This window comes from Panonychus citri, unplaced genomic scaffold, assembly GCF_014898815.1.
Source record: "Panonychus citri isolate SS breed McGregor unplaced genomic scaffold, ASM1489881v1 Contig00083, whole genome shotgun sequence".
In the NCBI taxonomy this organism is placed as follows: domain Eukaryota; kingdom Metazoa; phylum Arthropoda; class Arachnida; order Trombidiformes; family Tetranychidae; genus Panonychus; species Panonychus citri.
In genome coordinates, this window is record NW_026515488.1 from 293,387 (window position 1) to 312,186 (window position 18,800).

The 18,800-nt window shown below is 30.3% G+C and overlaps 1 protein-coding gene across 1 annotated transcript in view; it reads left to right on the plus strand.

Annotated features, from left to right (window-relative positions):
* Window positions 1-18,800, plus strand: part of LOC128387354 (protein O-mannosyl-transferase TMTC1-like) — a 59,327-nt gene that overhangs the window by 33,992 nt on the left and 6,535 nt on the right. Inside the window, exons 3-5 of the mRNA XM_053346536.1 lie at window positions 12,092-12,284; window positions 12,403-12,476; window positions 13,226-13,411. Of these exons, the coding sequence (XP_053202511.1) occupies window positions 12,092-12,284; window positions 12,403-12,476; window positions 13,226-13,411 (453 nt within the window). The remainder of the gene's footprint in view (window positions 1-12,091; window positions 12,285-12,402; window positions 12,477-13,225; window positions 13,412-18,800) is intronic.

Here is an 18,800-nt window from a genome sequence, read left to right on the forward strand (position 1 = left end):
TTTGAGTTACAGGGATCATAGTGAATTCTGGATTAACTTGATTTGCATAATATTATCACAGAAATAGAGACACATTGTTATTAAATGTATTCAATGCTTGTAAAATGCAAATAACCCCATAGACACACTCCCATAGACAATAGTATCTGCCAAGTCAATTTAATTTGATAATCTGGAAATAAGGTTCATTCAAAATCTTCATTTCAATTTATAATCTTAATCTTGATGAGGAGAAACGAGAAAAATTTGATAATATAATGAACAGAGTAGGAAATAGATTTGGATTAGTTTGGCAAAGATAAACAATAAATATAAAACTTGAAGTTAAAAAGGTCAACCTTATGATAAAATAGAGGATTTGACTCAATGAATCAACTGAATTTTTATATTATTATTATTGTTATCAGAATCTGAGAGTTGGAGCTTTGAATTGAAATATGAATGAAACTTTAATCTCACTTTAAAATGTTGTTCAGATCTTTGTTTGCTCGATATTAACTTTATGGTGAGTTCTTGTAGAGTTTCATAATTTTCCAATTCCATGATTTATTCTGATGATTGGCTATATTGAAATATCTCAGGTGAGTCAAAATCTGTCGACATGAAAAATAAGAAAATATAATAAATTATGATAATAATACTTTTTTTCTCACTTTCGAGTTTCAATTTGTTCGTATGTTTGTCTATCTTCATGAGGGGATATTTTTACCATGTTAACATTACGATTGAGGATAAGAAGATTTTATGAATTTTTCTTTCTTTATCTAAGCTAAACAGAGCAAAAAGTTATCGAAATATATGAGTGATAATCTACATCCGAATTGAATTGTTGGAATGAAAAAGAGAGTCAAAACTCTGGATTTTCTCAATATCTCTCAAAAAAAGAACAAAAATTGGAAAGAAAAATGATAGAATACTTTTTCTTTCCAATTTTAATACTCTAAGTGTAACAAGTTCTCCATGTATACAGATTGATGTATAATCTTAAGGATGGAAAGTTATGCAAAACTATGAATCTCGAGTTTTACATGTTCAAAAATTTTTTCTCCATCCTCGAGTTTGCACCATTTTCCAACAACACTCATTTGCTATTCCATTGTTACACCTTTAAAGTTTTTCCTTTGACATGGAAAGATGAATATCATACTTACCCTGAAACTCTATCAACCCCATAACTCTCATGCCTTTTCATGGTAATGAAAACACTGGAGCCTGAGTAAGTGTTCATTCATCTGGCAACATTTGGAAATGTTCAAAACTTCAAGGTTGTCGAAAAGAAAAGAGAACAAAAAAAAAGTTCTGAGAGAATTTTTTTGTTGTTGTTACCTCTTCTTTTTCAATTCTCCTGAAGTACAAAAATTTTCAAATTTTAGAACTTGAGATTTGCATGATAATTGAGATGTTCAAAAGATTCATGAGCTGATGTTCAGTAGATATTTTTCTTTGAGAATGGAAAAATAAAAAAAAACTCCCTGTCCATGTGAATGGACATTTTGATATCTCTGTAAAGATATTAATGATTCTGATGTTATCTTATATATAAAGAATCAAATCGAATCATGATATTGAGGATCATATATGTTCTATGAGACAGAAAAAGAGACAAGAACAACATGGATAAAAATACCATCGAGATGATGTACTTTTTTTTTGAAATTGAACAACAATTAACCCTCAGGGTAAAAGAGACAACAAAAGCTCATTATCCATCCTTGATTCAATTCTGAACAATGAAAATAGATTAGGATATGAAAGGGAAACGACAGCCAAAAAAAAGGAGATAAAATGTTGGATAATTTCATCTTTCACTCTTCCCTGTTTATCATCATCAGCTCTCTGTCAATATCCGTGTTGAGAAAATAACTTGACAGATAAAGATGATGATGGCTTTTCTTTAGAACCAATAATTTCCTCTCTTCTTCACCTCTAAGTGCTTCTCATTTGATGGTGGAAATCGAAACCAACACCGAATTAGAAGACAAAATAACAATAAATGTTCATGAGTTTTTCGTATATAAGTTTCATAAGTCCGAACTTTTTTTCCTTTTGTTCTTATTAGTTTTCTATTTCTTTTTCCTCTTCCATCATCATCTAAAGCTTTTTTCATCATCAGTCGATTAAGATTATTTCTCATCATCATCATCTTAAAGTGTTTATCATCCATCCTCAGGCAATCAGAATGAAGTGAAAACACAAGAAATTCACATTTAATCTAAAACCTTATTTACCTTATTCGAAACTTATCCAATCTTCTTAATCATCATCATCATGATTAACTTTTTTTCCCATACTCATCATTCAATGAATCGGATAAAGGATTAAATCTAAAACATAATCATCATCAAAAAAAAGGTAATTAAGACTAAGACATGTGAAAAGTTTCATATGAACTCATCCTGAGAAATCATGATTCATGATGGAAAAAACTTCACTTTCACAATTTGATAAGTGATCGAGAGATTGAATAATTTAGTGAGAATTGAATAATTGATGAAGATTTAAACTTATAATGAGACAATTAATTAAATCTAATTGGAAAAAAGGATTAACACCACAATTAACTTTCTCTTCTTTCATTTTAACACAATCAAAAAAATCTTCAGTCACGATAATTGATTAATCATTTAAATTGATTCAATAATTTGAAACATCAAATCTCTTTGTAGATTGAGATTAATTTACTAATTAATAATTAAGAGGGCACTTCAAATGATTGTTATCCTCTTTCAATGAAGATCTTTGGTCAAGGAAAATTTTATTATTATTTTATCGCCTTTATTTTGACCGTTACCAGGCCAATTTTGTCCATTTGTGTCCGACCATTTAACTTAAAATTGTAAACCTAAGTGGAAAGTCATTGAAACTCACATTCGAACCTCGATTACAAAGTTCTTATTGTTGATTCTTCAATCGAAAGCCTTTATTTATAAATATATAAGGTACAGGGGATGTAGATAATGATGGTGTTTTGAGAAGTTTTTTTCTTCTCTGAACTTTACTCGATCTTTTGAACCTTTCGAATATAACAACAGAAATCGAAAAGTCGAATGATGAAGAAAAGCAAAAAAAGTAACAATTCTTTTCCATGAGTTTCACCTTTTCTTTCACTCTCATCATCATTTTCTTCTTGTTCTCCATCATTATCACTCATCATAATCATTTTCTCACCTTTTGTGTATCTGTCCAAAGTGAGAAAAGATGAAGAGAAAACATCAATTTCTCTCAGTGATGATAAAATTAGGGAGAGAAAGATGAGAAGGTGGAAGATGATAAAAAGAAAGTGTATATTCTTAGGTGTAAATCTAACATTTTCCACCGATGAAAATAAAACCACAAAGGAAAACGAAAAGAATAAGAAAAACTTTACTTCTCTCCTTTATCTCGCTCACTACCAGCTAAATAAATGGATTTCAAAAGGTTTCATTAGCTTTGGTCTAGTTATTGGTCTGCTCATTGCCTTCTGAGTAATGGTCATTATCTCACTGGTCAGCTTACCTTTTTTCTGTTACCGATTGAAAAACGTTTCATAGGGAACAAGGTATTCCCTTAATATCATTATTACAGTTCAATGAGTTGTTTTTATTATATATTGAACTTTTTGCTTCTCTGTTCAAGTTGAAACTCAGAGAGGGGAGTTGGTAAGGAAGAGGCAGAAATACTCATGAAAAAAGTTCCAACTCAAGAAAAAAGAGAAAAGAAATTTAAGATTCTTTTTCCATTCTCAAAAATATGAGCAGAATTGAGGGTAAAAAGTTCATATATCTTTGACTCTCTCCTCGTTTTGGTGAAATATTGATTTAATTCCTAATCACTTTCAATGTATTAGATAAAACAAAGTTGCAATCAACAAAAAAGTAATCATGTTTCAAATGTAAATTCTGGTTAAATGATAACAATATCATGAAATAGCCTTAAGGGTAAGACAATTAGCTGTAGAAGCAGAAAAAAACTCAAACAGAAAAAGGTAAGAGTATGAATTTGGATATTCATTGTTTGAGATAATTTGAAATGAATCTAATGAATCTAGAAGTTTATTCCATAGGAAAACTTATCTTCCACCTCCCAGAGCAAAAATTGGAGGACGATGATGATGAGGAAGACACAAGAAGCTTTCAAAAATAATGAATTTGAATCAATAACAAACAGCAATACATCAACTACCAAAAAAGGGGAGAAAAGAGAGATAGTGACATTTAAAGAGAGAGAGAGAGAGAATCAGATAGAGAGTGGGGTGGGTAAGATTAACTAACAGGGAGAGAAAGAACAAGATAACAATGAATTCTATGAGTTTCCTTTTGTCCCTCTCTTCCACCTTCTCCCACCCTGTTCCACCCTCTTTTCCAAGTCACTTACTGTTGACATGAGGAGCTACATGTATATGTTATATTAAAAGATATTAAAGAAAACAGGTCAACTACTGAAGGAGTGGGAAGATGTTGAATGTAGGGTGGAAAAGAAAAACAAAACTAGATGTTTTATTTACTCACTGAGAGAGCGAGAGACAAAAATAATAACAAGGTAAAAAAACTAAGATACACAGAGGAACAATAAGTTTCCACCCTGTAAATATACCCAAGTAAATGATTAATAACATGAAATTAATGATACTTACATGGTAATATCATAATCACCGTCAGAGAATGAGATTATTGCTGTAAAAATAGTTTATATTAAATGTCCATAAATGGACAATACAAAAAGAAAGGTCAAAGTTTTTCATTATTAGAATTGTGAAATCTTGAATTATCATGATGAAACTTCATGAAATGAATTTGATTAACTTTTTTTAGCATAAAAATCAACTAAAAGTTTCAACTTTTTCTGGTCAATAATAACAACTGATCTATGGTCAGAGTTATTGGCTTTGTTATTGATTATTATTGTTTTGTTTTTTTGCTTACTCATAAATATTACTTGAAATATCAGATTAGGATTTGGATTAGTGATGTATCATGTTGGCTAATCTGTTTCCTTTTGTTACTCATTACGGGGATTTAGACTTTAAGCCTGACTAGCCCATTGGATTATTGTTATTATTTCATAGCTAATTTTATTACGGTTGACCGGGATTCTCGTTGAGCTTAGATTGGATTTCAACTCCTCCAGCTCATTTCCACCCCACTCACTATGATATCGCAATTACTTGTACCCTCCATAAGGACTTTAACCATTTAGGACGAGATAGAACTTTTTTTTCCTTACCTTCCTTGTCCTAATCTTGTCCTGGTCAATCATTGTCCATCTTATTTTGTTGTTGTCAAGATTATCATTTTGTTACCCACTCTCATCTAGTCTTTATCTTGATCCTCATCATTCTGGTCATTCTCAAAGATGACAAACTTAACTTTCAGTAAATACTTGGAAAGCGATAAAAAAACTGACCATCATATCGTCTTGACTAAACTTTGTATCAGTAAAGATTTCGTAATGATGGTAATCATGATGATGATGATGATAAGGATGAGCAGCAAAAAAAAGTTGAGAAATTCAGTCTTTGGGTTGATTTATTTCTTTTCATCTTTTCAACTCGAGATTATCTTCTTAAGATGAATTTTTGAGCGTGATATGAATTTTCTTATCCAAATAAACCATAGCCAGTTCTGTTATCCACATGTACGAAGTGAGTGTGAACTTATTCCACCACCACAACCCTCAAACTCTACCCACTATCAACACAACAAATAATCACACCATTCACTTAATACTAAGTTAGCATCTCAGTCAACAACTATTAGCAACAACTGAGTGAGTGGTCATGATATCCATCATAACAATCTAGTAAACTGACTGACCACTCCTTGTGATGGGAAGCTTAACAACACGTTATCTCATACACATGAGTATGTTATCATCATCATCAGGGTGGATATGAAAATAAAAGTTATCATGTTGCAAGGAGGAAAAGTATGATAAGCTTTGATATGGTGGGTGAGAGTTCAGTAGCATATTCATGAGATTTTCATCCAGAATTAAGTCAATCAATCAAATTCAAGTGAATTTTTGAAAGATGAAAAAGAGAAAGAGGAAGAAAAAACTTTTCTATTATTAAAAACCAAAACATTGGAAGAGAAAAAACTTCAAGTTAGAACAAAAAAAAGGATATTCGATAAAATCGAAAAGTTCATCTGAACTTGCAACCATTTTGATAGATAAACTTTTGAAATCCATCATCATGATTTTCCCTCTGAATTTATGGTTGGAACTTTTTCTTTCTATTTTTGCTCTTTTTCCCTGTTCATGATTCACTGATTGTTAAACTTTTTAAGCTTAGATTTCAAGCTTTTCACAATCGATGAAGATGTTACATTGATTTGATTCAGTTGGTTAATTGTTTACTGGTGTTCATGTGACCATGAACATTGGAAAGGTATAAAAAAACCTCGGTAAATGTCCAGTGAACCATGGATATCGATTACAGTTACAATTCAGTGTCCATCATGAGTTGACCAGTAACCAAAATGGTTACTCAGTTAAATAGTAACAAAAGTAACAATGATAATAATCGTGATTATATTTTATATACACATGATACAAGTCAAATCGTAATTCAGATTGTATGGAAACTTTTTTTTTCACTGGTCACTTCCCATGTGTATTAAGTAAATATTAGGAACAAAAAAAACACAGACTCACACTGACCAATGAAAGTTAATTATCTAAATTGTCCAGCTTATTGAATGATAGTCAAGATAAATCATAGGCAAATCAATTACATCTTCTGAAGGGCAACAGAAATCAACTACCTATTGATTGTCAATGAATCAATGGTCATTAATATTTATCATTATCACTAGTTGACCGCTATGAGAATGGTCATCATCTTCTGTCCATCATTATCATACTCATATATAAATAAATACTATTATCATTTCCGACATAAATATAATATTTCACCTTTAATTCCGGAAGTACTTCTGTATATAAATATATAAATGTATAAATCTTTATTCCGGTTTCATTCAGGGAATCAGTAGATAACCAAATCAACCAATATTCACCTTGAACATTTACTATTGTTATTGTAATTCTTAAAATCAATCAAATGAAATATTATTACCTGAGATATTATCAGTAGCCTCAATAACCCACAAAGTTTAACCCAATTACATTCAACACTATTCAAGTTCAACACCGATAAACAAGTGAGCCAGAATTTATCATGAAAATTGAGTTGAACCAAAAGCAAAACTGACCAATCAAATCAAAAACAATTGACCATCCTAATTGATTTTAATGGATGGTCATCTCTCTCTCTCTCTCTCGCTAGCTTTGTCTACTTGTTCAGGAAAAATAATTCAATAAAAAGTCATGATATAAGTTGATTATTTTAACCATGTATCATGTTGATAATGAAAACAATATATTTATAATATATAAATAGTAACATTGTTATATAAAAAGCTAAATGGACTGTGATAATAAGACTGACTGGTCACACTATATAACAGTTAATACTTGAACATTGGATGAGAGGTCAAGTTCAATAATGACCAGTAAAGCTAAGTGATGATGATGATGAATGTAAAAGATGAGGATGATAAAGTGTACAGATGAGATGAGAAGGAGGAGAAAGGGACTTTACCCCTCCAAGGTTGAATACCATGTAAAGACCATTCAGTTGTCAGTAAAGAAAAGACTTAAGATGAATTTGAAGTGAATTCGGTTACAGGAAATTCGTTGTCAAGGTGATATTCTAAAGTAATAGTTTTTCCACTACCTTCATCGTCTCATCATCATCATCATGTAAAAAGAAAAGAAAATGAGAAAGATAATGAGAAGAGAAAAAAAAAGAAAGTTCTTAAGTTCTAAGTGCAAGTTCTAACTTCTTAATAGACTATCAAAGTGAACAAGTTAATCACTATAATTAGGTTCTTACCATTAATCCATGAAATGAGGCTGATGTAAGATGATTCTGGACATTGATTATGTTGGGGTAGTGGGTAAGTGAAGGGTGGGATAGTTGCCATAAAGGGAAAAGGTAAAAGGTGTAAGAGAGACAAAAGATCTGATATTGGAATTGGAAAAGATGCTCTTAATTATTCCCACCGGGCGGGTTTCCATTGTAACATCAACAGAATTTCATATACAAGACATTATATCTTTTTCTCCCACCGCTTCTTATTATTAAACCTTTTTCCATTCCAATATACAAAATCATTTGTATCTTCATGTTATCCAAATGGGGAGAGATAAAAATATATACACCATGAAATTAACCGAACTAAGAAGACGATAAAATTGTGATAACTCTGATAGCATAAATGATAATAACAATAACGATCATGATGATTACTACTCAGTAACAGTCAATTGAACAATTTGATTTTCATCATGATCATAATGATGTTAGTGATAAAAACAGGTAACAATATAAATCAGTTCATTTGATTATCTCATGTATATATCAAGAAGACTGTTTGAAATTGATTGTGAACGAAAAGTTTACCATTAAATGATCAGCTAATTATAATTGATTTAAATTAACTCTCTTTATATTCTGAATGAATTATTGACAAATGTCCATTTTTAATTGTATCTGTTAATTGCTATATCGTAATTTAATTGCACTGGCTGACAATTAACTTACAATGAGTAACGTTCAATAATATTTCATATTTAATGATTATCATTTGTGTGTGTCTCAGTGTTAACTCCCAATTGTAAATTGTTTCCCTTGTTAATTGCTAGCAATTTATTTTTCTTGCTTTCACATACACATAATTGTGTATAGAAATTAGCTAATGTCTTAACCATTCAAATTTCATTTGCAAAAATTACTCATTGATTACCATGATGATGGTGACGATAATTATCACCATCATGAATGAATTAATTACTACCACTTGAACTAACTCGATTCAATTTAATTTCTTAATTTGTAATAGGAAAAAAAAAGTTCAAGGAAAATAATTGAGTGTAGATGAGTGAGAAAAAAAGTTTATAAAATAATAGCAATTAATTTGATTATTTGTCTTTCATGACGATGATAGTATTCAGTATCGTCATCATTATCATCATCATCATCATCATCATTAGAAATAAAAATAAATTTTGTAGACAAATAAATTGTGAAAGTTATCATGAAAACTGATAATGATAACTGGACACGTAACTGTAAGGTGTTGTTGACATTACAGGGTGGATGATGATGATGATAATGACGATACAAAATTAATATTGATCAAAAAGTAAACCAAGAAGACAAAAAGTATCTTCAATAAAAAACAATTATGAAACTTTTCCCACTTCTCACCATGAAGCTCATGGTGGACACCATTGAAATCCCATGAGCTGAAACGACTCACTCCTCGTCCAAGACTGAACACATCTCAAGCTCAATCATCATCATTATCTTCATGATGATGATTTAAGTCTTACCTCGTTTGTGAACAGTTCTCATAATATATTATTATATACAACGAATGAAACAAAAGCTGATAATCAATTAATGATCAATCTCAATTCTTTTATTATTATTTATTTTCATTTTATTAGTAACATGAACCCGGAAGAGGAAAAGTAGAACGGAAAAAATTGTGTCTCATTCAAAGATTTTCACTCTTATCTATTATATCAAGCGCTACAAAATTTGCTCTCAGTTGATATAATATTTCATTATACTCATGGTTACATTATCAATCCTCATGTTGATATTAGATAAACATAAGATATTGGATTTGTATTTATCTCTTTAGGCTTCAACTAACTTGAAGGATTAAATTGGTCTCCTTGTTTAACCTTTATCCCTCTCTCTTAATACATATTATTATCTTTATCATTACCTTTACCCTACAACATCAATCCCCACTCCATGAAAACCTTTCCACTTTCCCCATGTAATAATATTATTTGGTTATTGTTATTTTTTTTCTCAGGTAAAATTGTTGTTATTTCTTGTTTATTGTTATCTCAAGTATCCAGAGTAAATATTTACTCTAATATTGGATATAAACTCATGAAAATTGCTTCTCAATCCGATAGAAGATAAAAAAAAATACAGATCGAAGTTGATATGCTGAATAGGTGAATGATTGAGGAATAAAAGAAAACTTAAATCTTGGAATTGAGAGTATGAAAAGTTGAGTAAATTTTAATAAAATTCCCGAACCAAGAACTAGAATCATGGTTATCAATAAGTTATCTCTTTAGACCCTCAGGGTGGATAATCTAACTCATCCTCTCTCTCTCTTCATGTTTTTTTTGATATGATCAACATTTACTTACTGATTAATGTTTACTGTTTATTGAGTAAATGAAAATCAAATCAATTAAATCAAATATCAAAAACTATGGTCAAAAATTGTGAGAAAATAATCTCAACCCACCGGTGGGTATTTTGTTCAATATACAGAGAAACTTTTTTTTTTACTCTTAAAAAACTGACCACTGAGTCTCTTTGTTTTTCTCATATTGTTTATATTTACTTTTGATTCAATTTCTAAGATTATATCAAACATTTTTATTATCATCTACTGGGAGTGATTTATATTTATTTCTGGGAATTGAACCATGAAAATAATAAGAAGTGATTTGAATTTTACAATTTTCTTAATGTAAATTCAATGGAAAGTAAAATTTGATCATCTTATTTTAATGTCGATGAGAAAACAAAAGTTAAATTATTGTTATTATGATAATTTAACTTATATAAGCAATTAACTCTCATGGGAGTAATTTCAAGATTCACATTTATTTACATTGGATGGAGACTGAGGCAAAAAGTGAGAGAGTGAAAATGGAAAGGTGAATGAGTAGATGAAGATGAAGATAGTAAAATGATCAACTGGACTTTCGTAATATGTTGAAATGGATCATCAATCAGTGGAGTTAAGTAAATGGTTTCAAAAGTTCATGTGAGAGGGTGGGAATAGTTAAATGAAGAAGCATAAAGATGAGGATGCTAGAGAAGTGGATAATTCAGTGTTCCCTTTGCTCACATTGTTTGTGTCTCTAATCTCACGAGGGAATAGGGCTAAGAATGAAGAGAAATTGGAGATGATGAACGTGGAGATGAAACAGTGAGTGGAATTTTTCCCACTCTGACACTCTCTCCATCTCTCTCTCTCTCTCTTTCTCTCTCTCTTCCTTTTCATGATGTAAATCTATTAAACATCTTCATCTCTCCACTTCCTCTTTTACCTCCTCCTCCTACCACCTCATTTGACTTAATTGCTTAATAAATAACCAAACTGGATTCAAATCAACTTCTCAATTAACGTACCACTCCATCAACCCCACCGCCATCACCATCACCACACCCACTGCCATTATCATCATTATAATTATCATCTTTATCTTCATTTTCTCTTGTTTAAACTTCTGATTGAGAGTCTTTAGTCTCTCTCTTTTCCTGGTCATTTAATTTGATAGAAGATAAAACATTTTATCTTCCTCTTTCTGCTTTTTATCTTCCCACCTCCCAATACCAACTCCTCTTTGAAGCTTTAAAAACATCAACACTTTCATTGAAACTTGTCCTGAGGAAGAGCGAGTAAAAAAACAATCATCCAAGTCAAATTACCAAAAACTGCTTACAATGAATTTTCATCTTCTTTCAGGAAGTTGAGAATCATTTTCATGGTGGTAACCATGAGAGGAAGAGAGAGAGAGATGAGGAAGATGAAAAATGTAACCATCTTAAACAATGAGTTCACTGCAAACATCATAATCATATTAATGGAGGATTAATAATATTACTCATACTTATATGAAAATGTTATTATTAATACAATAAGAGATGAGATTGAAATAATACCCACCATGAAAACTTCCCTCAGTAAATCTGAGGTTAATATGGTCACAACTTTCATTTTTATTCAGATTAATGAATAAGTTGAGTAAATTTTACATGATAAACATACAGATGATGATGATAATGATGAACAACATCAACATTGCACAATCAATCATAATTATTCAATTAATTAAACCAGCACCCTGTATATTCAGATGCAAAGTGAATTTTTAACATGAAGAACTGAAATAAAGTTCAACAATATCAGAAAAAAAACCCTTTCAAAAAGAGTTCCAGATTAATGACTCTTGTTGGTAAACTTTTTTTAAAATAATTTTCTTTGTCCTTTTTGTCCAGATTGAACATGATGCTCAAAAAAGCAAATGGACTTTCGAGTATTTCTTGGCATTTTCGACTGGTCAATGTAATTCTTCACGTGATGACCACAACACTGATCATGTATATTTCACATTCAATACTAAATTGTACCAATCAAATGTCACTTTTAATTTCACTTCACTTTGCCCTTCACCCGATTCACACTGAAGCTGTAAGTTGATTTTTCACCAATGAAAAGATAATTTCAACCAAAGAACCATGAACATGATTTCCTACCTTTTGTATTGATCTATTAATATTTGTTCATTCTCATGGTTATATAAATTCAGGTTTCAAGTAACGTTGGAAGAGCTGATATCCTGTGTTGTATATTTTCATTGATAACGTTAATCATTTTCACCAGGTAATGTAAACAATTTTGGCTGATCATAATAACGATAATAATATTATAACTGAATCAACTGAAGATAAATATATGCATGTAAACCCAGTTAATTGTAAACAATCAAATCATGAAAGATGATCATGATAATCCACAGAATTGAGAATTGATTAGATTCCTTTTATTATTATTAGCACGCTCACACCAGGGATTAATTTTACCTTAGCTAACACTCTTACTCTCATCATCATTTCAACTCTGCATGATACTTTACTCAATAATATGCTGAACTTTCAGAGTTGCTGATAACTTTGAAGCAGAAAAAAACAACTTCAACAGGGAGAAACTCATCCAATTGTAACTATCATGATAACTTTATGATAAGATTGCGTGCTATTAGCATAATACTGATCTCATTTTAAATGAATATCAGATTTATTCAGTATCATGTTAACTCATGACTCTAATTACACCATGATTATCACTGAATTCTGATAATTGGTTAGATCTTGTTACGAAAAGTAATATATATCGAATGAAGAAAAAAAAACTTGCCAAAGAAAACTCCGAATCTTATACACCTAATATCACGTTAGAATCATTAGTTTATGGAAAGAGCATTTTTCCTCAGTGTTCATGGAATTGATAGGAATTGAAACTTTACGTGTGCATTATGATTATTTATGAATGTCTAATCATTTCGACAAGAATCTCAATGGAAACAAAAATTTACTAGTTCTAACCAATGATCTTATTTCCTTATCCTTTAGAGCTGTGAAGTTTATGCTGGAAGATAAAAGTAATCAAAGGATGATAGTCTATCTCTTTTGGTCTTGCTTATCATCCACTTTGGCATTACTTTCAAAAGAAACTGGAATCATGATTCTACCGATTTGTACTCTCTATTATATCTTCAAATTGTCCCAATCAGGGTCACTGATCATAACTCGGAAAGGGTGAGTATCCATCGTAACGATTTATTGTCATCACAAGATTAGAAAATGTCTTTCAACTGGTCAACTTCAATAATTCATTTCCATGTTGATAACAACTCAACTTTTACTAGATAAATTGGATTCATAAATCATTACCATGAATCATTTCATGATATTGTAAAAAGAAAAGACTATCAATTTTCAGAACAACAATTTCAGCCAATTTCAGTTTATCACCATGAACATCAAAATAGCAAAGAGAAAGCAATTGATTATCATTTGTTGATCATAGAAGTTGAAAAAAAAAGTCAATCATATTGATGATACTAAACATGAGAATGTTAATCAGATGCTGATGTAAATTCATTGACCGAAATTGTTATCAAATATTCAACCGATCCACCGATTCAACTTAAAGTTCATTATCGTGACTCCACAATAACTTTCACTGGAAATTATCATCCAATAAGTTCACGAATATTAATTTACTAGGTAACGGTAAATAAATCATTTTGATACATTCGTTTTCATATTGTTTTCTCATTCACTTCCACTATAACTGATTAACAAATTTTTCTGTTTACATGGAAATTGAAAAATGAATGAAAATGAGGTGAGCTGAAATGTATTGAGAAAGCATAAAGAAAAATTAGAAATTAATATCCATAAGTATTAATAAATCTTGTATCAACATGATACTTTGTATTTATCACGAATCCTGAGAAAGAGCTGAAACTAATAAAGTTCAGTTGAAAAAAATATAATATATACACCAAGGTATTCATAATGATGAAGGGGAAGTCGAATCATATTTTACTCTCATTTTAATCATAATTATTTACTATGTAAATACTGAATTGAGGGGGAATATAAACTAATTTCAAATATTAATTCGCATGATGATAATTATTATGTCAAAGGAGTTGTAATAAATGTCAGGGAGGCTGAATTGATCATGATAGAATACAGAATATATATTGAGAATTGGAAACTTTTTTTTCTCTCCTTCTTTTGTTTTGTAAAATCACTTTCACTTTCTGTATCTCTCTATGTCTATGATTAATCTTTACGAAAAGGGATTAGAATTGATTAATCACCATGGATTAACTTGGTCAAGCTGAAGGGAAAATAATTTCCACTTGTTAATCCAACTTATTGTTAACTTGATTATCTTAGTAGATTGAAATTTAAATTGAATCAGAAATTGGAAATTCAATAGCCATCAAAAGCATATTAATAAGGCTTGATTGATTTTCTTCCTGTTCATCATCATTATGTACAAAACTCTCATTGTTCATATTCATTTAAATTCATTCAGGAAGTGTAACAATAGGTAATTCATTTCCTTATGAACTTTTGTTCAGTTTGCTGAAAATGGTAGGAAAATATTACTCGTAAACTTTAATCTAAATTAGAAAGTTTGAAAGATAATTAAAAATGGAAAATTAATCCATTTCAATCATCCAATTGGTCAAATTAATCTGTTCAATGGTCATTCTAATAGTCTCAGTGATTGTCCAGTCTAAACAAAAGTAAAAGGTACAATTGAAATATTTCAATCAATCTTGAAGCAGATTATAAGTTAATCAGCTGTAACTTTCCCAGGAATTCATTTTGATTGAGTTAATATAAATGCTATGGTGACTTAATATGAGATAATGAGATTATGATTTATGATGAAAAAAGCAACATAATAATAATAAACAAGCATTAATATTTACACCAAGGTAGAAAAAATTACAAGACAATAATGATGAAAAAGTTCAGTTGAGTTGAATATTTGTCAGGGTGTCGAAGTAAAAAAAAAATAATCATGAGGAAAAAAAATTCATTCAACTGAATATAAAGACTGAACTGAGTTGAAATCAGTTTTTGTTTATTTTTTCCCATGAACAAAAAAAACTGCAAATTAAATTGCGGTAAATTGATGATAATCAAGTAAATGATGATTATGATGATGATGCAGAAAAAAATGAAACCTCAGTGTGTAAATTGCATTAACGGTGATAAAAAAAACCTCACCTTGCAATTGAATTTGCAAAAATATCCCTTACCTTTGCAATTGAGATTAGTTTTCACAATGGTGACAATATTTTACCTTTTTTTTGTCTTGATAATACTTTGGATGAATAAAAAAAACTTACTTAGGGATTTTCATGGTGAAATTTGCATTAATCTGAATGTATTAGGACAGTTTATTTGCAAATATATTGTATAACTTTGCAGAAAAATGGATCCGTTCATTTGTATTGGGCAAACATTATTCACAATCTTTATGGTGGATAAGTGATATTTATATTCACTGGGAGGGTAAATGGAGAGAGAATTTGAATTCTGAAAATCCTCAGGAATGATAATATTTTCCTATCCATAGATTAACCATTACAGATTGTTTTTACTAATGCATACTCTTCAGAAAATGTAATACCCTCTACCACTCTAATACACACCTTCAGGATATGAATGTATTCATGATAACTCTCAATTCATATGAATATTTGTCTAGATTTGTGTCAATTTTGTTCATATGGCTGCTTGTTGCTGGCTTGGAGATGCATTTGTTACATTAAAGTTCAGGGGATAACATGAGGAAAATTTTTATTTCTGTTCTATTTTAAACTTTTTCTTTCACTTTATTTTCAAGACCATCACGATCAACAATCACCTCACCTTCAGTAATGATTCAGGTGATCTATGAAAAAGATATACAAGGAAATACTATTTTCTTGCTGATCAAATATATAAATGATTATTTATTCATTTGGAACCATAGACAATGTTTGGTGTATATAAATAAGTGAATGCAAACATTGTTTCAAAAGTTTTTCCTCAATTTTCCCATGGATCATGATGATGGTTCAATGATTCAATCAGTGAATCCTTTTGAAAATTTTGAGAGACTGAAAAAAACAAAAGGTCCTTTCAAAACCTACTCCCAATGAAGGAGGAAATTTATTTACTCCTCTTGAATATTTTATCATCATTCTAATTCATTATCCCTTTATTTTCTCCATCATCATGATGATCATGTTTTATGAAACTTTTCATTGTGAGTTAATTGAGATTCAGTTCTGTTCATTGTTTCCATGGTATGGGAACCTTTTTCCTCTTCTTATTGTTTCTCAGTACATTCAAAACTTTTTTTATCCCTCTGTCTCGATTTTGTTGATTAAGCTTTCAGCTGGTTTATTATAATAATACAGGGCATTTCACCAAGCTTCCTACAAGTTTTTCTTATTAAACTTTTTTGTTTTTGAGTGTTCAGACTCGAGTTATGGTAGTTTAGGCCATACTCCATTGTCATATTAAATATCAAGGTCATTCCGGTCATTTTGTTAGGATACAGTTTCAAGGTCATTTGATGATCACAGTCGATTCAAATTTAAAAAACCAATATGAACCTAAATCATAAAGATTTCTCGACTTTCAAACTCTCAATGTCCCTTAAACCTAAACCGACCTAACCTAAACCTTCCTATTACTCATTTTCAATTGCCAACTCAGTTTACAAAATCTTGCAGAGTCGCAAAATGAATACTCAACAAGAGTCAGGTTGTCTTTTTACTCCATGAATATGCAATATAAATGTTTATTTACTACTTGCTTACAACCGTCAGGAACATATCCCAATCAATTGGCATCTAACCTAAACCTTCCTATCCTTCCTAACCTTTTTTAATTTAAATCAATTGTGATCATCAAATGACCTTGAAACTGTATCCTAACAAAATGACCGGAAAGACCTTGATATTTTAATATGACAATGGAGTATGGCCTAAACTACCATAACTCGAGGCTGGTGTCTAAACACTCAAAAACAAAAAAGTTATTCAAGAAAAAATTGTTGGAAACTTGGTGAAATGCCCTGTATATAAGCCAACTTAGAGTCTAAATTGTTACCATTTAATTGAAAAAAGTCTTCAATGAGTTAATCCAATTAACTATTTAAGAGGGTTAAAGGTTAATTTATTGCAATTAAACTGTTTCATGTAAGAAGATAAATCTAAATAAACATGGTGATGATGATGAAAAGTCATCAGGATCAAGTGAAAGTAGGATGATGATGGGTTGATGTTAATTCATTGATTGGAAATTGAAAGTGACCTTTAATTAGTCGCTTCTTTTTGCAATTTCCTTAATTTGAATCTCTTTTCAAAGTAAATCTTTCAAACAATCAACTAAATTATTCATTGATTTTATCTAACATGATTTTATATCATCACAATTAACCAGACACAATGAAAGTGTACAATCTGATTCCATTTAATCATCACAATCTAAACTCTTGCAGTGACAAGTAATCTGATCCATTAAATATTGGATTCAATGATTATCATTATCATCAATTAATTTAGATGTATGATAATTAATGATAATTGCTCGATATTTACATTTAATTAATTGGTAAACATCTTAATGTGGTTCAAAGTAAAAAGGATTGGATCAACAAATCAAATAATCGAGGAGAAGGTAATTTAGTTACCTAACAATTTAATTCAAGAAACTTATCTTGATTTTCAGGGCTAATCATCATCAATATAATCACCACCATGATGATGATGATGATGATAAACTAAAAGGATTCAGAAAGTTCAGTGTCTTCCATCAAGTGATAACTTGAAACTCAAGATGAAATTAAACCAATGGAGGGAAAATTTTTTTCCAACCGAAAACAAATCAGTTAATCTTTCCAACCCACCATGCATTTCCAATGAAGGTGGTTACTTTTCATCTTTCTTCATCATTATCATCATCATCATCTCTTTTTCTAATCATCAATATATTTTGATAGAGAGAGAGTTACCTTTATCGTCTCTCTCTCTCAATCATCATGGATTAGATTTGTAACTTGAAGAGATACTTTAAGACTTTATTCTTGGAGATAAAGTTCTGGAACTGAACTGAAGCATTATCATGATGATTTTCATCAGGAACCATTTACTTTTCTCTTCCATGGGATTTACTGAGTTTCTCCTCCTACTCTTTCACTCTTTATTTCTTGATGATGATTCTGATTCTGATGATGTTCCATGTTCCATTCTGATCACATTCTCATAAGCACATATAAGCATTAAGAACACTAATTTAATTCGCTCTCTTCTCTTTCCAAGATGATGAAAAAAAGAGAGATTTTCAATGAAAGAAAGAAAAAAGAAAGAGAAAAAGTAAAAGGTTCGAAATTAATAGTTTGATCGTTATCTCTTCTATTTTTCGAGAGAGAGAGAGAGAGAGAGAGAGAGAGAGAGAGAACGATTCTAAATCTTCAATATCAACAATTTAGTCAACTGAATGTTCGGGGTAAAGTTTTGATAAACAATCAAAAGATTAATCCAAATCTTTATTCATCATGACATTTCAAATGAATCGTTATGATCACTGAATTAACTATTAACTTGATCATCAGAATCGT